This window comes from Numida meleagris, chromosome Z, assembly GCF_002078875.1.
Source record: "Numida meleagris isolate 19003 breed g44 Domestic line chromosome Z, NumMel1.0, whole genome shotgun sequence".
Classification (NCBI taxonomy): domain Eukaryota; kingdom Metazoa; phylum Chordata; class Aves; order Galliformes; family Numididae; genus Numida; species Numida meleagris.
Window position 1 is genome coordinate 74,804,647 of NC_034438.1, and position 13,582 is coordinate 74,818,228.

The 13,582-nt window shown below is 46.0% G+C and overlaps 2 protein-coding genes across 2 annotated transcripts in view; one reads left to right on the top strand and one right to left on the bottom strand.

Moving 5' to 3' along the window:
- Positions 148-13,342, bottom strand: POLR1E (RNA polymerase I subunit E). The gene is made up of 12 exons (XM_021380034.1): positions 13,161-13,342; positions 12,960-13,063; positions 12,013-12,089; positions 9,829-9,914; positions 9,028-9,083; positions 8,496-8,640; positions 6,482-6,589; positions 5,911-6,007; positions 4,994-5,127; positions 4,070-4,151; positions 2,807-2,938; positions 148-505 (listed from the first exon to the last, which is right to left on the bottom strand). The coding sequence occupies exons 1-12, from the start codon at positions 13,219-13,221 to the stop codon at positions 346-348; spliced, it is 1,242 nt and encodes a 413-aa protein (XP_021235709.1). The 5' UTR covers positions 13,222-13,342; the 3' UTR covers positions 148-345.
- The window catches only part of ZBTB5 (zinc finger and BTB domain containing 5), a 16,504-nt gene continuing 16,368 nt past the window's right edge, over positions 13,447-13,582 (top strand). The window contains exon 1 of the mRNA XM_021380032.1: positions 13,447-13,582. The gene's annotated coding sequence lies outside the window, so the exon portion shown is untranslated.

Genomic DNA, 13,582 nt, shown 5'->3' on the forward strand with positions numbered 1-13,582 from the left:
CCCTGCATGTGTGTCAACAAGGGGTAAAACTCAACTGAAGTCTGCAGTCAGTGCAGCGCCTGCAATTCCAAGCAGCCTTCTTTTGTTCTGGCACATTGTACGTCTTTCTCTCCTCATACAGAGGGGAGGAAAGACAAAGGGCTTACGCTTTTTCTAAAAGCACAGAAAAGATAAACAGTTTAATGAAATGAACATCTCTTCCCATCAACACACAGACTTCAACGGGGCTGCGGGGTGATGCTGGAAAACCAAATCCAACCGACAGAAGAACCCCCAAGATGCTGTGTGTGCAGAATGACTGCTGAGAACAGAACTGTTTGACCCCTGCTCAAACCTCCCAGATTTTCAGTTCATCTTTTTGCGCTTCCTCTGGCTTCCTGACGCTTTCTGCACAGGCAAGGGGAGAGAGAGGGTGCCAAGCTTGTGATTTTCATCATTCTCAAGTCCTGGCAGCCCCTTTATCTTGGAGATCTTCAACCGCATGGCCCTTGCAATGTCCATCATCCTGGAAAACACCAGAGAAACATTGTGTCAGTGGGGCAGAGAGTCTCCTGAGGAAGACACTGCACAAAAGAGCAATAGCTTTTTCACCTCCGGAGAGAAGCTAGGAGGCAGAAGCAAGCAGGACGTCTGCCCTGCATCTCAACACCACCATGGGAACATAAGCTGGAAGTATTTAAGGACTACAAGGCAGAGCCTTGCTGGAGAGGTTGGAATGCTACCAAACTGTACACAAGCACCTCAGAGAGTATTATAAACCCCCCCCAAAAAAGCAAGCAGCCTGTACTGGTTTCCCAATAGAATCCTACACCACGAGTAGCAGGATAGAGGGAACCTAGTACACAGAAAGCATCTCCTCTTAATTGCTGAAATACAGCAGCCCTAGATGTAAAGGGAGGGCCTGGGCTGAGATCTGTGGTGAGCATGACTTGGTCAAGATGTCACAGGCCAGAACACACCTGGAGACTTGTCAAATGCAGAACAAAGCACGTCTGAGGCAAAAGCAGCAAGGAAGTGAAAGTCCTGCCTCATCTGGGGCCATGAGAACACGCTTCTATCAGAATCCTCTCAGCTGACTTTACATCTTTGTAAGATGAACAGATTCAGAAGGGAAGAGATATCCAGTGTTCTTCAAGTAAACTCCCACTCTAAGCAATGATCATTCCATGGCTAAATCAAGCGGCTCAGGGCCAGGTGCCTCATCTTGGTTTTTCCAACAGGTTCCTGCTTCCCGCAGCTTTTTCTTGCCACCATCCTACAATCTATGCTCCCAGCTCCAGTATAGCATTTAAAAGCAAAAACTTTGGTGTTAATTGCAGAAAAAGAGCGCATCTTTTATTAAAAAGCCTACTTCCAAAGCAATAAAATTAAAAAAAGAATAGGAAACCAAAATCAGATCATACTGTTAAAGCCACTATTAGTCAACAAAGAGCAGAATTGGAGGCAAAACCCAGAAATCTTTGCATCCAGCCTGACTACAGAGCTTACAAAACCAAGAGGTGGCTAACAGTTCTGATAACTTCCAGTTATCCCGGAATCTTGAGATTAAATCCTTCTAGAAGCCCCAGCAAATCCAACAATGTTCTTCACAGTGTACTGAAGGGTTTTTGTCCTTTTGCAATTCCTTCCCAGCAGCATCACCTCTAAACAACCCCAATGGGAAAGATCAACGCAGTGGAATTAGGCAGCAAATGTCTTTAGAGTCACCACAACTTTCAGAACCAGCACGGGCTGGGACAGCTAACTATCACACACAGCTGAGCAGCTACTAACAGGGCCAGCTGACCCATTCCCAGGCAGTAACAACAAGCTGCCTGATGAGCTAATGTCTGTTGGGAGATTTCCCAGCAAGCTCAGCAAACTGGCTGATCATTTCTGATCAATTCCTGATTTATTCTGCAGGAGCCAGAAAGACATTATAGTGCAAACTGCAGTGGAAGAGTTCTCAGTGCCAGAGGAGCTGTGGGAGGCTCTGCCTGACACCTGCTGGTGTAAGCATGTCTTGCAGCTAGCAGTAGAGAGACATCACTTGGCAGGATAAGTTATTTCTCCACAGAAAATTTCAGTCTAGGGAGAAATTTCCCCAAAAATCTAACATGGCAAGCATTGTTTGCCTGGATGCTTATAGTGCAAGCTGTTCTCTACCCATTCGTCTTCACTGAGTTGGGGCTAGGAGGAGCAGCCAGAGGGCCATGCTGACATCCAGACAGACTTTGACAAACTGAGGAGGTGAGGTGACCAGAATGTTATTAAGTTCAAGTGCAAAGTCCTGCATCTGGGGAGGAACAGCAACAACATGCTTGCAATCTGCCTGTGAGACAAAATATATGTTTCTAGTTTTCCAGTTATAGTCGGATACAAATCTGTACTTGCATCCAACCTGGTACTGAGCTGATACCAGATCTCAGCAGAAAGAAGGGATATAGGGGACAGGACGGTGAAGAACAACATGACTTGGCAGGCAAGAAACAGCACTGGGTAGCACCCGGATAGGTTTTCTGCCATTTTGATGCTGCCTCTCTCAAGTTTTCCTGCCTTCAAATAGATGAAAAGCCTCACAATACACCTGAGAAGCTTTGTGAGATGCATCCTTTCCAAGTTTTGAGATGTATAACCACCCCTCTACGTGTAGCAGGGCTTGAATATAAAGCTTCAACAAACTCAGAGTCCAGCTGCAACACAGTGAACTCACAGCAGGTATCAGTGCACTACTTGGGTGCAGAAGAGGCTCCAGAGCTCTCTTCCCCAGGGACTCCTTGCACAAGAACCACAGGCATCTTACCAGGCATGAACAGACATGACTCACCTGCTTTCGTGGAGCTTCATGTCATTCTGCAGGACGGTGAGATCTATTTGGAAGTTTTTAATGTGCAGAGCCAATGCAATGACATATGCTGCGATTTTAGTCTTCAGTGATGCAGAGATTAAATTCTGAACACTGAACAGCAAGAGTGAGAACAGATAAAATGCAGAGTTAGCAAACCCAAAACACAACCACTTACAAAGTGCAGACAGTACTGGAGCCCCAGTTAGCTACGACAAGCATTTCCTAGACAGGAAAAAAGAGCTTTAAGCAGTACACTTCTCATCACAGGGGCCTTCCAAGGTCTTCCTCAACAACTGCCTATGTTTCTGTTCAAAAGTGCAGGCCTCTGGAGATGTTTACTGGTTTACAGACTTGACTAGATCACTATCTACTGACACTTCTGTCTCTTTGGCACGCTGGCAAGAGGACAGCAAAGTGAAGCTGTTCTGAGGGTATTCACTACAACCATTAATGGGTCCTCAAGTATACTACACACAGAACAGATCTGGAAGCTTTTATTTTGACGGTTCATCACTGGTCTGAGTCTTTATAGACAAATGCTTCCTCACTGGCCCATTTGGACTCAAACTCTCTGTTAACCTCAGATTCACAGCAAACAGCAGCTGTATGATGGCTGAGCAATGGCAGTTAGGCTTATTCTGTGCAGAGGCTGTTAGATCCTTGAGGAAAGGCATTGTGGCAACAGTTATAATTCTTCTCACTCTTCCCGATCAAGTCAGCCTACAATAGCTGCCTCAGACCCCACCACCTGCAGTGTGACAGCATTCAGCACCAGACAGGTACTTCTGACACTGCTGGAAAGGAGAAGCTTGCAGGAGCTTCCTAGCTTCTAGGCTTCTTCAGTCACGAGGTGGTGACTTGTCCTGGCTGACATCCATGGCAGAATGAAACTCCATCTCATCACAAACAGCTTTGTCACTCCTAGCTGGGTAATGCCACAGCAAAACTTCAGCAGAACTCTTTAGTCTGTATACAAAAGGCTGCAACAACAACAGGGGACTCTGCACACAGACCTGCAATGGTCTCAGACCAGTGGTTTAATGCAATGCAAAACTTTACATGGGTTCTTCTGCGTAGACTTGGAGAATCTAAGTAAGTCAAATCAGGTCTAGGTTCATGCATGTGAGTGTAAAAGGAGCACTATTATCTGCCACTGCACTGCCTCTGTCCCAGTCCTGCTCTTCAAGCTGCATTCTACACCATCCCAACATCAATAACATTAAAGCAATCACAGTTCCTCACCTGCCGTTGTTGTAGGTCAGTGAAGTGAAGTTCTTCATAAGTTTCCTACTAATGATGTGTGGGCATTCAGAACCCATCGGATCTAGGACAGAAGGGGGTTTCACAGTGAGCACCAAGACTGGTTATTTTCACATCCATTTCAAGCCTCCTAGACTAACTCCTGTTGGATGAGTCCTGTGTCTCCACCAATGCAGAAAGATATTTACAGACAGATTTACCTTCCTCACCCGTCTTCCCTGTCACTGAAAAAGCTAACGTCGGAATTTTCCTAACAATCAGAAACACAAGCTCTGTGAAATACAGCAAGTCCTGAAAACTTCAATCAAAACACCTATGTGGTGCTTTTGAGAAAAGCAGTTTCTGCCATGTTATAAGCAACATCTTGAAGATCCACACATTGAGATATTAAGCAAAGGATGGTATGAACCTCCATCCTCAAGAGCACAAAAACATATAAAGGTTGCGTTGTGTACTGTATGCCTCCTGCAGCTGAAATACAGAGGCTAGATGAGAGGGAGTGCTGACAGTTTCCTGCCTCCTGGCTTAGGAATAAAGCTTGACAATATAAAAAGTGTTTTAAGCACAGAAATCACGAACTATCAGTAAGCAAAAAAAGAATCTCAAATTCAGACCTAAGCTACTCTATCTCCTACAAATAGGATCTCACAGCACTGCCCTGATGTATGACAGTTAGAAATGGACTGAAAAGGACGAGACATGTATCTCCTAGTAGATGCAGATCTAAAACCCCAGAACGACACGGAAATACTTAACCTCATCATGAAACAAGCTGAACTGCAACTGCTGCAAGTAGCCATTTATCAAACAGGTAATTATGGGTAGCTTCAGTGTTTGCTATTATAGTAACTACAAACCAAGTCCCAGCAGGTAGCTGAAAAGGGGAAGAGTTGAAGATTGTCTTACGTTTCTTCTTGATTATTTTCAGGAAGCTGAACTTAATAAGGATGTCCAGGAACCAGAGGCATCGGGCTTTGTGATCCCTGCTCTTCTCGTCAGCAGGCAGGAACTTCAACTCCTCTAAGACAAAGGAGCAATGGCTGAAGAGGAAAGAGAGGAAGCATGAGGACCAAAGAATCAGGGACTACCTTACATATTAGAACTGTACACAACACACCCTTAAATTCTCTGTGCACATCTCTTTTAGGTTAGAATAGTTCCCTGGACACTAATACAGGAAAGCTCACCATGCTGCTCTGTGAGCACATTTTCTTTGTCCACCAGTAAGCACATTTCTGCAGGTGGCACTACGCAGGGCCCTGCACTGCAGGAACCACAGGTTCTCCATGGATTGCACACACACTTCTGCTTAGGCCCAGATGGGAGGCACAGGGAGTGAGCTGTGGCTTGTGCTTTACCTGCTTACTTCAGCTGCTCAGCAGCAGGACTTAACACAAATCCATGTCAGTTTGCAAAGCCATAGGAACTTCCAATTACAGCAGTATGTGGTGGGGACAGCACTCAGCCACAGGTATGTCATTCGTAACACAGCTCTGTGGTCCTGTATATAGGCACTTGCCTCCATCCCACACTTTGGATTTACTCCCTCTCTTCCTCTATAATCAGTTCCCAAAAGGACAACCGCACTGTTGAACACATCACCTTTTCTCCCATAAAGTTACACCTCCACACTTCCCAAAGGTATGTACTGCTCAGAAATGGTTGGATCTAATGTCTTCCCTTTAGACTAGAGAGAACAGACTATCACTACCCACACAGTGGAGCTGGTAAAGCTGGTAACAGCTGCCATCCTGCCTGTCAGAAGAACTACAATTTCACAAGGCCAGCCTTAGCTATTGAAAGGCTGCTTGCAGGACTATTACCTTTTCTCTTCTGCTTTCTTGGCAATTTCTTCTGGAGTGATGTTAATAAAGGCTGCTGCTGGACCCTGCAATGCTTCGTACTCTGCTGGGGATATAACTGGATGGACTTTAAAGAAAAGAACAAAGAGACCTTCTCGACTTTCTGTTTCTTAATAGCCCATAGTGAGATATGATCTATCCACTCTTGCTATAGGAGGTGCAGGGCAGGGAAGCGGGGAAGAAAATTATAAATAAGCAGGATGTAACAACAGAACATGGAAACTGACCAAAACCAAATGTCTCTGAAATACAATGGCTTGATCACAAAACATTTCTCATATACTTCTGGCCTCACTGCTATTCTTAGCTGAATGGCTTCCAGCAGGCAGGCACAGTATCCCTCTCTTTGTAGGAAGGATACAGAACTAACCCCAAAGCCTCAACGTACTAAGTTCCTGCTCTCAGGCTTTTGGCTTGTGAGGGGAAAAGGCTCGGCTCTACTGTCACATGCCTAGCAGCACTTTTTCCCACTTCCCATACTACCAACAAGGTTTACGGGCACTGGAAACCACACTGCCACTGAAAAAGATACTGTTCTCAAACTTGTAAACATCTTCTGGTTTGTCAGCGTCTTCATGACATGGTGGTAGGAAAATGGACATGTTCTGCTCCTCATCATGGGCCACATCCTGGATCAAAGCTTTGGAGGAAGAAGGAAAGAAGACAGCATTTGGACCATGCAGACAAAGCCACAAAGAATATGATCACAGTCCATGATTTCTATTATATACAAGCCAACTCAGTGGGGACTTCGAGTCAACACTAGTTTAGTTACAATAGGAAACAGAAACTGAACTGGATTTTTAAACACTTAATTCACTGGGAACAGTGTAAGGAAAGGCCACAGCTCATTCCCATTTTGTTACTGTCATTTACAAACACAGAAAGCATTCCAGGAGGCAGTGAAAGGCTGAGAGCCTCAGATTTGCCTGTGATGTACCAAGCATGCTAAGTTTTACACTGGTGTCACACAATCATAGAACACAGAAACAGGAAACTGAGATTGTTTAGTCTGGAGAAGAGGAGGCTCAGGGAAGATCTTACCACTTTCTACAAATCCCTAAGAGGAGGTTGTGGTGAAGTTGGAGTTGGCCTCTTCTCCCAGGTATCCAGCAACAGGACAAGAGGTGATGGCCTCAAGTTGAACCAGGGGAAGTTCAGGTTGGATATCAGGAAAAATTTCTTCTCCCAGTGAGTGGTCAGGTACTGGAACAGGCTGCTCAGGGAGGTGGTGGAGTCACCACCCCTGGGGGTTTTCAATAAAAGGGTAGATCTAGCACTGAGGGACATGGTTCAGCAGCCACGGTGGCAATGAGTTGACAGTTGGGCCTGATGATATTAGGAGATCTTTCCCAACCTTAATGGATTCTGTGATCTTGAGTTGGAAGGGACCCACAAGGATCATCAACTCCAACTCCTGGCTCCATACGGGACCACAAAAATCTCATATTGTATTTCTCAAAGAGTGTTCCAAATGCTTCCTGAATCACTTCTTAAGATTCAGAAATGCTGCCCTAGACTCGAAAAAACTCAAGGCAAGAAGCGCACCAAGACAAACTGGTTGGTGCTACAGCATCTTGTCTCTACAATGGGTAGAAGAACATTGTTTTGACATCCTTTGTCCCAGTGGACATCCATTTGTCCCAGAGTAACTCTTAGAGCACAGCCAACATCAGGTACGGAACACAAGGGATGAGAGTTCTAACACTGATAAGAGCTGATCGTCAGCGGATGTCTCTCCCATTCATACCTGATGCAGGTTAGAATCCCACAAGTGCTGAAGGAAGGGAGCTCTAGAGCTCTCAAGCCCAACTACCTGCTTGGACTAGAACTGTCTCCAGCACTAGGTCAGAAGAGCCAGTGTTGCGCAGGGCTTGGTGGTCATCTAAAGAATGGTGACCATAAACCTTCCTGTAACCTCTCTCAGGGCTGCACTACCCTTTCAAGGCAAGAAGTCACTCCCTCCCACAGTCTGGAGATCATTGCAACTTCTGCTGCTAACACTTGCTGTAAAGCCTGGGAAGGGTTAGGCTCTGACTATCATTTCAGGTGGCTGTGAACTGTTGTTAAATTCCCCGGGACCTCCTCTTTACCAGACTAACCAAACTCAAAGCACTGTGATACTGCCTAAGTCAGAGGCCATTTCCCATACACTGTGAAGACAGAGTACAGTTTGCCTTAAGGAACAAACATACAGTGACTCTTTTCAAGCCAGCTGAATGTACTGCCTTCGTGTCGGTACAGCAGTACCCATGGACTTCTAGAACACTGCCAAAAAATGCGCAGAGATGGACACTGGTAACACAGGAACCTTCCCTTACCTGTGCAACTCCCACACTAAGCCTAGCAGGATCAGAAAGCAACTCCTTTTCCAATAAAAAGATTGGCATGTTCCTCAACATGTGCCCATCTCAGCGGTCAAACAAACCACCAGCTTTCTTACTCCAAGGAAAACCTCTTTCTTCTTCCTGCCATATTTGGCAAGGAACAGACACAAAAAAGGTAATTTTGATTGCCTTCATCAACAGCTCAGACAACATTCTTACCTGTTACCCCCTTTGCATCTATAACATCTGCTGCTGCTTTTGTCACAGCTGTATTAAGAATATCGTTGCCCACTGCATTCATTCGCCGAGAGTTCAGAGCTCGCTTCTGCTTGCTGGTACCAAATGCCTCAATGCACAAATCCACCTACGTGTAACAGAGAAGCAAATTACAACACACTGCTGAATTCAAGATATGCTGCATGCAGGAAGAGTACCCAGATAACCATTGCTTGTTCTACATCTACATCCCAAGTAATTTCAAACATATCACTGGGTGCAACCCAGGCATACTACAAAAAATGCAAGAGGGCAGGTTTTACCTGAGACTGTAAACAAGTTTAAAGTAATTACGAAAATACTGCTAAGCTAGACACTAAAAACATGCCGTCTCAAAAACTTTCAATGCAAAGAAAGAGCGCATACCCCACACAGGTTTGCCCTGCAATAAATCAAACATCTCAGTCTCAGACAAGTATCTACCACTGTCAGCTGGATAATTACAGCAGAATATGATATCAGGCTTCAACTTTACCTTCTCCCTGTAGGTTTTATTCTGATAATCCTTTGTATCATCAGGAATTAAATTATCTACAAAAAAATAAAAATTAGTACGCTTGGCTTGTAGCAGGTAGGAAAGCACATGTATTTGGTATCCCTTTAGCTCTAATACATTACAGAAGGACTAAGCACACCACTTCAGGGTCTTCTCTACAGGATTTTGTTAATAAAAGAATACGTTGAATACAAAAGATTATGAACCTGGAATAAAGAGGAAAAGGCAGGACAATTTTTGCTACAAAATCTATAAGCATAATGCACAGATTGCAGCAATACTAAGCTCCTGCTGCCTACAAAAGAAGACAGTTCCTTATAGATCACATTCTTAGGGTTCCTTCTAGATTCAGTAATAAAAAGCAGCTATACTGGGGAAAAGCTGTTTTCTTCTTCAGTGAATGATTCAGTCTATTGACTTAATTATTTCCAAGCTTCCCTCAGCAGGGGAAGAGCCCCAATTGTTCTAAGTAGTGACAACTTTGTTTCTAACTCTGGTACTTCCATCCTGCCACCCCTGAGCCCTCTGCTTAACCCCTTCCCTGAATTTCAGCTATGATCTTGCTTCCTTCTCCCTTTTTTCATGCCATGCTGTTCCTTAGGCGTAGAGAGTGATGTATCCTCCTTCCCTCATTCTAAGAGAGTATAGCAGAAATGAGGAAATAGGAGTAGGAGGAAACAGAGGACAATGCTGTTAGTAGCCAACTAGTCAATTGCTGAATGCATGCATATTTCCAAAATGCGGTGAATTTAGCACAAGGGTTAAACACAGTCATCCTACCTGACAGTAAGGGTTGCATGTTGAATATTTCAGCATTATAGACTTCCATTTGCCCAGAATCCTTGTTTAATACACCAAGAAAATACCTGGGGAGAACAGGTGAAAATGATTACCGGTGACAGTCTCAGAGCTGAGAAAAATGAACTTGTTGCCTCTAAAACAAGTTAATTTCTATCAAGTCAAATCCTTTTCATTTCACACTTGAGGGGCAAATCCAAATAGTTTGTGCTGCTCCTCACCATAGAATCATAAAATAGATTCACAGAATCCTTGGAGTTGGAAGGGACCTTTAAAGGTCATCTAGTCCAACTTCCCTGCAATGAACAGCGACATCCTCAGCTTGATCAGGTTGCCCAGGGCCTGATCAAGCTTCATTCTCAAAGTCTCCGGGGACGAGACTTCCACCACATCACTGGGCATGCTGTCCCAGTGCCTCACCACTCTCACTGTAAAAGATTTTTTCTTTATATCCAACATAAATCTCCCCCCTTTAAGCATGAAGCCATTTCCCCTTGCTGTACCACCACGTGCCCTGCTAAAGAGACTGTCCGATTCTCCCCTGTAGCTTCCCCTCAGATACTGAAAGGCTGCTATCAGGTCACCTCGCTGGCTTCTCTTCTCCAGGCTGCACAGCCCCAGCTCTCAGTCTGTCCTCAGAAGAGAGGTGTTCCATTCCGTGGATCATTTTTGTGGCTCTCCTCTGGACACGCTGCAACAGCTCCATGTCTCCTCTGTACTGAGGACTCCCCATCTGGATGCAGCGCTCCAGGTAAGGCCTTACCCGTGCAGAGCAGAGGGGCAGGATCACCTCCCTCGCCCTGCTGGCCACACTTCTTCTGATGCAGCCCAGGATGTGAATGGCTTTCTGGGCTTCGAGGGCACAATGCTGGCTCATGTCCAGCTTGCCATCCACCAGTACCCCCCATGTCTTCTTCAAAAGGGCTGCACTCAATCCTTTCACCCCCCAGCTTGTAATGGTGTTGAGGGTTGCCTCATCCCAGGTGCAAGGTCTTGCATTTGGATTTACTGAATCTCACAAGGTTCACCTGGGCCCACTGCTCAAGCCTGTCTGTTTCGCTCTGGATGGCATCCCATCCCTCTGGTTTGTCAACTGCAGCCCACATCTTGGTGTCATCAGCAAACTTACTCAACTCCATTGTCAACGTCACTGACGAAGATACTAGAGTACTGGCCCCACCACTGACCTCTGTGGGACACCATTACCACTCTCTGCACTTGATCCTGCAGCCAGTTCTTCACCCATTGAACAGCTCACCTTAAAATCCATATATTTCCAATTTGGAGAGAAATATATAATAATCCATCTCATGAGCCTTTTAAAAGAACTATCACAAGGACGTTAAATGGCTGGAAGCACCTCCTCTTAACAGTTTCTGCAATTTTGTTTACTCTTCATTGTCTCACCCCACTTCTACTTTCAGTAGTCCCTGCAGTCAGAGTAGAGATAAGCCACAAGCAAACACTGCAGGACAAATGGAGCATATTCACGGGGCAGAGCACTTGCTAACAGGAGCCTGACACACACAGTATGTGCATTTCAGAGCTCTGTAGGTTATATATACCAAAGCAAGATTATTTTACATTGGTTTTCACCTATTCAAGAGGTTCTTGAACCAGAGGATGAGAAAGATCTCCCATGCAAAATAATTCTTAGGAATCTATGAGATGTGCCTCGAGGCTACATAGATCACCTTCTTAAACCAGGACATGTGAAGGCTGGTGATTTCACCAAGGCTTCCCATTACAGCATATGGCACAGACAAGTTATTAGTTCATACAGTGCCACTGTGCTGTGACCCTGAAGTTAAATGGTGATTAATGACCTACGGGTTTCCTGAATAAAAAAAGCAGATCTTGGCAATTAAGGAGGAATAAAGCTGTTGTCCCTAGGTTTCAGCTACGTGCAGAAATCTTCTCACCTTTTTCTCCAGCAAACCTACACTCCACTTATGTTTAAGATTACAACTCCCAAGGAAGGAACAGACACAAATGGTGCAGCTGCCAGGAGCATGCATCTGCTGCCCAAATTCTCTTCATTCACACCATGGTCTCAGTGAGAACTCATTGGTCACTTTTACAGAAGACTACAAAAAATATATAATCCATGCAATTCCTCTCCTTTCACTTCCCTGTTTGTGCTACAGAGCTGCCAGCTACCCATACCTGCATAGGGAGTTACATTTCATAACTCCACTGCTGAAGTTATTCCCCACGTATGAAAGCCTTTCAGTTTCTGAAACCTGAAAAACAAAGAAATATTACTTGAATAGTGCATCATTTGAAAGTATGTATTTTCCTGCATGCACTTTATTCTCTCTGGCGACACAAAGCTCAACATTGTCACAGTCACCATACTTCAAGCCAGAAGTAGCAGTCTGTGAAAGAGATCCTCTACCACTCAGCTTCAGATTCTACTTGCAATGCTTTAAGTTGCTTAACAGTTACTCAAAGCTTCTCTAAGTCTACAAAACAAACGTTACGGATGTCAAAATGAGACAAAGGCAAAGAACTGCATAAAGCTATCATTACAAGTCAGGGGAACTCAGTTTACAGTAGTTTTCTATGATGCATTTAAAACTTTTGTACTGTCCGGCTGCTGTGATTAACCAACTGAAAACAGAGCTAGCAGAAATGGCTCAGCTGTGCACATATTTTTAAGTATTTGTGTCGCTACTCAGGTATAGGATATTTCCCCTGAGGATTTTGGCTTAGAAATCATTTATTCCTTCAGTGAGTCACACATGTGGGCAGCCACAGGAATTAACAAAGCCAGCAGAAACCTTTCTGACTGTAAGCTTGTTTCTCTACTCACTGAAAAATTTTTAAATCTCCTTATAATGTAACTTAACCACTTGAAAAAGCAGAAATTCCAGTAAGGAATTCAGGCTCATTCCATGAAAACAACAAGATTCTCTGACCACAGGGGTCCCCTGTGTAGTAGTTCAGCTACAAATTTTAGTTTTCAAATCTCACTTTCCTGTCAGTTTTTAAAGTAAGTGAGGCATCATTTGATCAGTAAATCAACATTATCTTTAGAACACGCTGCTGCGCGACGATCATTTTCCGTGAGCAGGCAAGCGGTGCTGCAGGCGGGGCCGCCCAGGCCTTACCAGGATCCTCCGCCGCCTCTTCCGAGGGTTGGTCACCTCGCTGCTGCGGTATAGGGAGAAACGCACAGCGTCGGGCCGCTGCAGCTGTCCATTGGAGAACGTCACTGCGGGCGGAAAGAAAGGCCGTGAGACCCGTCCCGCCGCCTGCCCTGCCCCGGCCCAGCCCGGCCCGGCCCGGCCCGACCCCGCCGCCCGCCTCACCCAGCAGCGCCGGCTGCTCCGCCTCAGGATCGCCGCGGTAGCACCAGGTGGCGACGGCCATGTCACAGCGCTTGCGAGAACACACCCAGCCCGCTCACCGGAGCGCGGTGCCCGACACGCCGCCCAGTGCCGGCGCTGCCCATTGGCTGACGCCGCGGCGTGAGGTCCTCATTTCCGGCCGACGCGGATAGATGGCGTCATTTCCGGCCGACCCAGCACGATGCGTCACTTCCGGCCGACGCGGATAGAAGGCATCGTTTCCGGCCGACGCGGCTCAAGGGTGGGAGCGGGGGTGGAGCCACGGGAGCGGGATACGGGGCCGCAGGGTCGAAGAGCAGGGCCGCGCCCGGCCCTTCCCGGCGCGCCGCCGCTCCCCTTCCTGCCCGCCGCGCGGAGGCAGCGGCTGGGGGCGGGGACCGCGG